The sequence below is a fragment of the Sapajus apella genome, unplaced genomic scaffold (genome assembly GCF_009761245.1).
Source record: "Sapajus apella isolate SASKATOON/1434 unplaced genomic scaffold, GSC_monkey_1.0 scaffold90, whole genome shotgun sequence".
NCBI lineage: Eukaryota > Metazoa > Chordata > Mammalia > Primates > Cebidae > Sapajus > Sapajus apella.
In genome coordinates this window covers 2,979,951-2,989,277 of record NW_022437030.1, presented here as the reverse complement: position 1 = coordinate 2,989,277, position 9,327 = coordinate 2,979,951, and the positions used below count along the sequence as shown (strand labels likewise).

Here is a 9,327-nt window from a genome sequence, read left to right as displayed (position 1 = left end):
CTTCTCTGTGTGCACACACTTGCCCCCGTGCCTCCTCTCTGTGTGCAAACACTTGCCCCCGTGCCTCCTCTCTGCGTGCACGCACTTGCTTCACGTGCCTCCTGTCTGCGTGCACGCGCTTGCCCCCCCCCGTGCCTCCTCTCTGCGTGCACGCACCTGCCCCCTTGCCTCCTCTCTGTGTGCATGCACTTGCTTCATGTGCCTCCTCTCTGTGTGCACGCACTTGCCCCCTTGCCTCCCCTCTGTGTGCACACACTTGCCCCTGTGCCTCCTCTCTGTGTGCACACACTTGTTTCACATGCTCTCCCTATGCCTGTATACTCTGTGCGCCCTCCAGTATGGACACACCCTGGCCACTCACCTGCAACACAAATGCCCATCATCCACAGGAGTAGGCGTCCCTGTGTTCCCCTTGAGGTGGGGTAGGGTGGGGATGTGTGTCTCTTGGCTTCAGTGGGCCAAGTATTGTGTACATTAAAAAGCTAGACATAGAGCTGGGGACGTCTGGAGAAGGTGCTGCTGGCCGGCTGAGTAGCCTCTTTGATGTGTTGTCCACATCGGCTCCTGTGCCGATTAGGTTTCCTCTGAGCTGCGAGTCTTCAGTGTGCATTGTGGCTCAGCAGCAGAGCTCCCTTTTAGGGATGTCTGGGGCTCGCTGCTCCGGACCCTGGAGAGTGCCTGTTGCCGGTGTGGGCTCCGGCCATCCCTGTGCCTGGCTCCAGCTGCAGACAGGCCCTCCTTCCTCTGTGCCTGCTGCTCCTGCTGGTGAGGCCATTGCTGGAGACCCAGTGTGGACAGAAGACTGCAGCTGTGGGGAGGAAAAACCTTCTCACTCTGATAGCCGGGTGGCACAGGGCCTTATGGGGATGGTGGGGGGTTGGGTGTTGACTCTTTCTCATCAAGAATGTATAAAAGCCAGGCGTGGTGGCACATGCCTGCAATCTCAGTACTTTGGGAGGCTGAGTTGGGGATCACTTGAGCCCAGGAGTTTGAGACCAGCTTAAGCAACATAGCAAGACTCTCTTTATAAAAAAATATAAAAATACAAAAATTAGCTGGATGAGGTGGCACACACTTGTAGTCTCAGCTACTCAGGAGGCTTGGGTGGGAGGATCACTTGAGCCTAGGCAGTCAAGATTGCAGTGAGCGATGATCTCACCACTGCATTCCAGCCTGGACAACAGAGCATGAGCCTGTCTGAATGAACAGTCCTGTAGCCCATCTTCTGTTTTTGTTTTTCTGTTTTTTTGAATCCTCTGACCCATATTCACTTTTGAAGATATGCTTCTACTTTCACATCACAGAATATGGTCTAGAGGATAGCATGTGTGTGGGGTGTTGCCTGCCGCTGTAGGAAAACACATTAGTGCCTAAGTTGTCAGGTAAGGTGACCCACAGATCCCCCATGACGCAGGGACGTGGTTCCAGGGTCTGTAGTGTGCCACGCGGCTGCTTGCAGTGAGGGGCCAGGAACCCTGTAGTGAGGTCTGCCATCTGGACCTCCCCAGCCGGTGAGCACTGAGCCACTTTTCTCCTCTCTCCACCCCTGCAGGCCTGTCTGGACTTCTGGGACCCAGCACAGAGCCGTGACATCCCCCGGGGCTCCCAAATGGTGGATGGTTCCCTGTTCTCTTTCCCATTATGGCCGAGGCCAGATCTTCCCAAGGGACACTGTCAAGTTCAGTGGCTTGGGCGGTCACACTTCTTAACTAAACTGCCTTGAGTGGATGCAGGCGTGTGGGCTATTTGTCTTGAAATCTGGGTGCACAGAGGTCAGAGGAGAACTGGGGTCATGCATTAATGTCCTGATACCTGCAGATACCTAAATCAATAAATGAAGAAGAAAATAATAAAAAAGAAACTCTGTATCCTTAGCTATCACCCCTTCCCTCCCACCCCTCCCATCCCCAGGTAACCACCAATCCACTCTCTTTCTTTCTTTCTTTTTTTTAAGACGGAGTCTTGCTCTGTTGCGCCCAGGCTGGAGAGCAGTGGCGCGGTCTCAGCTCAGTGCAATCTCCACCTCTTGGATTCAGGCGATTCTCTTGCCTTAGACTCCCGAGTAGCTGAGACTACAGGCACATACCACCATGTCTGGCTAATTTTTGTTGTTTTTTTTTTTTTTTTTTTGAGACGGAGTTTCACTCATGTTACCCAGGCTGGAGTGCAATGGCGTGATCTCGGCTCACTGCAACCTCCGCCTCCTGGGTTCAGGCAATTCTCCTGCCTCAGCCTCCTGAGTAGCTGGGATTACAGGCACGCACCACCATGCCCAGCTAATTTTTTGTATTTTTAGTAGAGACGGGGTTTCACTGTGTTGACCAGGATGGTCTCGATCTCTTGACCTCGTGATCCACCCACCTCGGCATCCCAAAGTGCTGGGATTACAGGCTTGAGCCACCGTGCCCGGCCGCCAATTTTGTGTTTTTAGTAGAGATGGGGTTTCACCAGGTTGGCCAAGCTGGTCTCGAACTCCTGACCTCAAGTGATCTGCCTGCCTTGGCCTCCCAAAGTGCTGAGATTACAGGTGTGATCCACCACACCCAGCCCTGGACATGTCTTTTTAATACATACAAAAGGGATTCTGCCGAAAAATTTTTTTGTGCTTTTTCTTTCAAATTGTACATATCTGACATGTTTACCAGCTCATATAGCTTTATGTCATTCTTAGGGTTTAGGGACCCATGGAGACCTTGTTGAGGGTGTCTAACAAAATGGCAGCATGGTAACCTTGCACCCTGGCAGCAGTCTCTTAATAGAAGCACCATTTATTTCTATGTGTGTGTGTAACTAAAAGATGAAATGTAAGGGAAACTGATTTTTGGTGCGGCATTGAACGCCGTTAACAACAGCTCCTTCCATGCCTGGCCCGCTTCTGATGGCTTTAGGCATTAGCCACCCGTGTTTTGGAGGCTGTCTGGTTGGAATCATTTTAGTGAATAACATCAGTTTTGTCTGACATGAGGTCTAATTGATATTTACAAAGCTGCACATTTTGAAAACCTACCCCAGCTGTAACTAGCTAAGTAAGACAATAACTTGGGTCTCAGCTCAGATCGTCTGTGCATTTCATTGTCTTGATCCTGCTTGTCCACTCTCGGGATGCGGGTTTGGAAAAGAGAGCACACTTCGGTAGCATTGTTTGGCCAATTGCTCACAGATGTTCTGTTTCTCAGGGTTCAGAGGAACCCATTCTGTGAGGCTCTGGAGTGGGAGGAAGACCATGGGTGGATAGATGGTCAGGGGGGTAGATTGAGCACCATGTAGAGCAGGACTGTCTGAGCCGTGGCAGCGACCTCCGACCTGGGTGGTTGGGCCACTGTTCCAGCAGATGACAGTCCTGACATTATGGGGGCAGTTACCCTGTGCGGGCACAGCGCCCAACACTGCACAGACTTATCCCATTTAATCCTACCAGCAGCCCTACAGCTTAGGTACCACTATTTTCTCTATTTTTGAGGTGGGAAAACAGAAACCCAGAGGTTAGATCATTTGCTCAAGGTCATATACAGCTAGTAAGAGGCAGAGCTGAGATTTGGCTCTGCCTGGTGCTGGAACTCAGGTTCTGACCACAAGCCAGCCTGCTTGCTCCACTCACAAGGTGGCTGCCTGCATGTTGTACATGCCTTCCACGTGGTGGATTGGGGTCACTGTCCTCCAGTCTGAGTTGCTAGGGTTCTGCCTTGCATCCTTTGTACCCCAGTAACAGTGGTTTCCAAAGCAACCTTGGAGACAGACAACCTTGGGATTGAGCCCAAACTTGTTGTGGGTCTTACTACCTGTGAGACGTCAGGCACCCCTCTGAGCATCTACTGAGGAAGACTAAACCCCGTGATGGCTGCAAAGCGCCAGCACAGTGCCTGGCTCAGTGTGCACCCACGTAGTGCCAGCAAGAACATCGACGGTGCAGAGAGAACTGGGTGGTTCTCGGTGGCTTCAGCCTGCACATGTGCAGAGCTAGGAAGGCCATTAAATCTGAAAAATAACTGTGTATGCACATTTTTGGCTTAAACAAAGTTCCATTTACAAAGTCCATAACCCAGCTTTAATATTATTACATGCCCCAGACTGGGATTAATTCCAGGACAAGAGCGTTATTATGATGTGTAGTGTTTCTCCCATATTCTCCTAGTGCGTGGCTTCCACCAGCCTGGGTTCATGTGCTGGGGTGTGGGATGGTGGGGACACGCTATCCCTGCCCAGCATGATTCTGTGCAGTCCCGGCTGGAGTCGGGGGACACTAGTTGTTATCACCTTCTGATGTCGTCAGCCCATGAGGTGCAGCGCGCAAACGTGTTGTCATTGGGAGAGTTGACCTCAGTGTGTTCTGAGGTCTGTCTGTGGGTCAGGTCTCAGCAGGGTCACAAGGACTCACCAGTTTGCTCAACTCTGAGAGCAACCTTATTGGTTTCTTGAGACAGTGCTGAGGTTGATTAGTGATGTCTGCCAGGGGCACAGGCATAGGGAAACCATGACTGACCCAGCACTTAGCTTGCTATTCCTGTTTTATTCTGATCATTTTACATCTCTGTGAAACCAGTAAAGGCCTCTTTGTAGTCTTTACCCCCACTTCCCTGGTCATGGGTATTATAACAAGGACTCCCAAAAGTGTTCCTTCTTCCTTGCCCTGCGCCCCACCTGATCTATGTGTACAGTCTTCAAACTCACAGGCCCATCTCTGTTCTCTCTTTCAGTTGAAGAGGGGGAGGCCTCAGACTTCTCGCTGGCCTGGGATTCCTCCGTGACAGCAGCAGGTAAACGCCTGGGGGCTGGCGGGAGAGTTGCAGGGGGTCCTGGGGGCAGGCCCAGGAACTCAGAAAGCCACCCAGCTGGTTTTGGAAATGATATTCTTCGTGTCACATTCCTGCCTCCAGTCCAGACTACCCCGTGCAACACGATTTTTATATCAGTTCCATATGGTCAATAAAATCTATTACATACGGAGACTAATATTCCCTTATTCTCCCGAGGGCCACGTTTCCTTCTTGTGGGCAGGGTTCAGATGGGCGGTGATTTTCCCACTGCACAAGCCTCGAAGCTCCCTGCTATGGGCGTCACTGCACATTCATTCCAATCTAATTGCATAAAAGCCACTTTAATAGGACTTTAAAACTCCAGTCTACATCAGAATTTCTCTTTCCTTCCCTGGAAGGGGCTGCTCTGCACGCTCAGGGCTGGCAGAGCCGAGCTCACGCCTCCAGGGAGAGGTAACGGGGAGCTCAGACTCATGGGGTGTCAGGGGTGACGTGACAGCCAGGACACGGGATCCCCACATAAAGCTCTTCTGTGTACCTCGGTTTCCTAGCTGTGAAAAGAGGTGGATGAGTGAAGATTTTCTACTGTGAAGTTTATAGCTTGGAGCCTTCTCATGAGGCCTGAGATTCTCATGGGCTCTCCTGTTGGCTCTGCATACAGCCTGGCCTCTCTTGGCAGTGGCGCCCCTGGCTCCTTGTCTGGCAGGTGCTGGGATCTCCTTCCTTGTCCTCCTCCTGTGCCCTGGGCCAGGCCTGCCCTGGGATCCTGACGCTTTCTCCGAACTCATGGGGGAACTGGAGCTGCTTCAGTCTTGTAGAATCTTAAGGCCTGAGGAGGCCTATGAGGGAACTCTTCAGTCCAAGCTGCTTCTCTTTCAGTTGTAGAAACTGAGGCAGGAAGAGAGATTTGCTCCGGGTCAGTATTTCAAAAATGTGGTTAGGCATCAGGTATGTGAACATTTAATGCTTTCCTGGTTACATGCCTAATGTGTGATATCATAGACATTTGTGACTTACGATGATGCTAAATTCATTCAAGTGAAAAACACTGAGTTGACAAAAAAGTGTTAATAGTACAGAACACGGAGTTTCAGCGGCAAGTGTGAAGATCGCTCAAAATACTGAAATTTAGGAAAGCAGACGAAACCCTCGAACCCAAGCCCGTGGCCCCTGGTTCAGTGTCCTTTCCAGCAGGAGCTGATGCTGCCTGGAGAGTCTGCAGGGTCCTGGTTGACCCAGGCTTGGGCACTGTTGTGGCTGCAGGTGCCCTGGCCCTTGGTGGCAGGGGCGTCCTCCATAGAGAGGAGCCATGTCTGCAGCCAGCGTGGTGAGTGGTGCTCAGATTCCAGAGATGAGTGTCTGGGACTAGGACAGGCCTTGGGGTCAGCACTGGGCAGGGTGGGAGGCTGAGGGGAGGGGCTGTGTAGCCAGCCCCCTGTGTGTCTCCTTCTCTGTGAGGGGTGCGCTCCCCACGGTTGGGGGAAACAGCCAGACCTTAAGGCACCATGTCTCAGAGAGGCAGTCTTGAGATATGAGGGGTGCAGGGGCTCAGGCTTGCTACCCGCTCTAGAGAGGATCCCACTGTGCCCCAAACCCCTGAACTGGGAAAGCACTCAGCCCAGTGTTTGCTACAGAAGGTCCTCCCTCCCAGCTGCTTTCCTGGTGGGGCCGGAGGTGAAGTGGACAGATGGGAACAGCAGTAGCGTGCAAGGAGGGTGCTGGCAGTGGCTGCTGTAGACGGAGAGCCCTGGGCAGGGGGGTGTCAAGCACCCCAGTTGCATCCCTGAGGCAGTGAGGTGTCTCCCAGCTTGCAGAAGGCAAGGGCAGGTTGATGGTACGGCCCTGGGGTCTGCAGTTCTGTGATTCCATAGTTGGGAGGCCAGTCTTAGAGCCTCTCTGGGGTGCCTGGAAGTAGTGGGAGCTGTGGGATTTGCCAGTTTCCCACCAAGAGCTGAGCATGCCTGGTGCATGCAGGAGGATGCACACTCCTCATGACTCCCCGGCCCTGGCTCACCCCGGTGACCGTCGGTTTTGGATTCTCTGCTCCGTGATGGTGAGAGGGAGGGCAGCGTGTCCCGGCAGTGGATAATCCACAGCCAGGCCAGGAATTGTTTCGTTTTCTTTGGCCTATTTTTGCCGGTGTGTGTGTGTGTGTTTTATAGTTCATGCATGTGATAAATTTTCCTTCCCAGTTCTATTGGACTTGGGCTATTAAACTCAGCTTGTATTCCCTGAGCGTGGGGCGTGTGAGTTGGCTCCAAGCCTGGGTGGCAGGCGGAATTCAGTGTGGGAGGCAGCCCCAGACGTGGGCGATGTCACATTTATTGAGCACTTACTTAGTACGTGCCAGGCACTGAGTGAACTCTACCTGCGGCATCTCACTGAGCCATCGTGACAGCTCTGTGAGGTGGGTGCCACTTCCAGCAGCAGCCCTGTAATTTCTCCGTGGGCCTGGTTAAGGCACGGCCATCTGGTGGATGACAGGGCCAAAGGCCTGGTGAAGGCTGCTTTTGTCTAATACTTTTCATTAAACTGAGAAAATGTCACTTGGCCACATCAGAGAATGGCAGCAGGTGCCAAGGCAGGTTATGGGGGAGCAGAACCTCCCAGGCCACCCTTGGCACTGCTACTGAGAATCCCCATCCTCATTTGACAGATGAGGGAAGGAGCTTGGAGCCATACAGTAGTGAATCCACGGTCCCCAGCCGGCGAGCTGTGGATCAGAGACCCCACCCTAAGTCCTGCGGAAGCCAGAGCCTGTGGCTTAACCTCTGCACCACCTGGCATCGGAAGGTGGAGATCTGAGCAGGACTGAAGGCGGGGCATTATGGGGACTTCTGGAAGGTCCCTGGTGGGACAGGCCTGGTGGCTGCAGGGCATAGGTGCGTACTGCTCACAGGCCCCCCACTGGCCCTGGGCTTGAGGGCGTTTTCCCAGGAGGAAGGGACAGCTGTAAGGAATGGAGCAGCCCCTCTTCTGGGGGTCCCAGTCGTCCCAGCGTGCAAGCTTTTCATGCGCCTTCCTCCCCTGTGCTTTGCCCAGCCCTGGGCATTTGATGGAGAACTGCAATAAAGAAGCAGAATGTGCAGTTTGCTTCTGCACTCACCCCTGGTCTCCCCCAGCCACCCTGCCAGTGGGGACCCTGTGGCCCTCCTCCCCCAGGAACAACCAGATCTGCTCCTTCCATGCCCTCGAGCAGAGGCCCTGACAGTGATGGAGAGCCTGGCCTTGCCTGGCAGAGAAAGGAGCGAAATGATCAGCTCATGGCAATATCCTGCAGCCCAGAGGCGGGGGCGTGGGGAGCAGAGTGCGCAGGCCCACTTGTGCCGCTTGCTGGTGAATGGGGCTGCTGAGGGTGGGGCCGGGAGAAGGAGCATTTCATTTGGAGTCAGGATGTGGGGGTGCCTTGGAGGTATGGAGCTGGAGTTGTTAACCTGTTTTGAGCCACAGGTGCCTGTGGGCATCCAGTGGAAGTGTGTGGGTTCTCTTTCGGAACACACGCAGGGTTTCATGTGTGATTTCAGGGGAGTTTGTGGGTTATTCTTCTGCTAACCCCAGCTTCTACTGCCTTGCCAGGCCATAGGTGTGAACTCCTTAGAAATGCGAAAGTCCTTTGCAAATGGGAAAGCCTTACCAGGGTCACAAACTCAAAGCCCACCCGAGGCCGGCTGGTGACCCAGATGGGCTGATATGTGAGGGGCCGTGGTGGACGGTCACACAGACCCTGCAAAGAGGATGGCTGGCCTCAGCTCCTGCCTGCCAGGCCATGAATTGCCAGAATTCTGACTGGCTTCAGAATTGCCAAATCTTCAGAGGTTTTAAAAGAAAACTCAGAAAGCTGGATTTTCATAAGAAATCTTCAGATTCTTAAAAAAAAAAAAACAAAAACCTAACATATCGTTTTAAAAACAGCTTTATTGAGATATAATTCACATATCATACAATTCATCCATTACAAGTCAGCGAAGTTTGGTATATGTAGAGATTTGTGTGACCATTATTACTACAGTCAACTTAGAACATTTTCATGACCTTAAAAAGAAACTCTGGACCAGGTGTGGTGGCTCACGCCTGTAATCCTAGCACTTTGGGAGGCTGAGGCAAGAGGATTGCTTGAGCCCAGGAGTTCGAGACCAGCCTGGGTAACATAGTGAGACCGTGTTTCTACAAAGAATTAAAACAAAATAACTGGGCATGGTGACATACACCTGTAATCCCAGCTTCTTGGGAGGCTGAGGCAAGAGGATCACTTGAGCTCAGGAGTTCGAGGTTATGGTGAGTTATGATCGTGACACTGTACTCCAGCCTGGGTGACAGAGTGATAGCCTGTCTCTAAAATAACTAAATAAAAGAAAACAGCAACAACAACAACAACAACAACAATAATAAAGAAACACTGTATCCTTAGCTGTTACCCCTACCCTTCTACCCCCCCAGTCCCAGGCAACCACTGATCTTTCTTTTTTCTTTCTTTGCTTTTCCTTCTTTCCCTCTTTCTTTCCTTCTTTCCTTCCTTCCTTCCTTCCTTCCTTCCTTCCTTCCTTCCTTCCTTCCTTCCTTCCTTCCTTCCTTC

The 9,327-nt window shown here is 52.2% G+C and overlaps 1 protein-coding gene across 2 annotated transcripts in view; it reads left to right on the top strand.

Moving 5' to 3' along the window:
* Positions 1-9,327, top strand: part of ZNF423 (zinc finger protein 423) — a 359,366-nt gene that overhangs the window by 61,859 nt on the left and 288,180 nt on the right. Inside the window, exon 2 of one of the 2 annotated variants that reach the window (XM_032255643.1) lies at positions 4,695-4,754. The exons of the other annotated variant lie outside the window; for it this stretch is intronic. Within the exon in view, the coding sequence (XP_032111534.1) occupies positions 4,695-4,754 (60 nt within the window). The remainder of the gene's footprint in view (positions 1-4,694; positions 4,755-9,327) is intronic. 2 annotated transcript variants of the gene reach the window in all.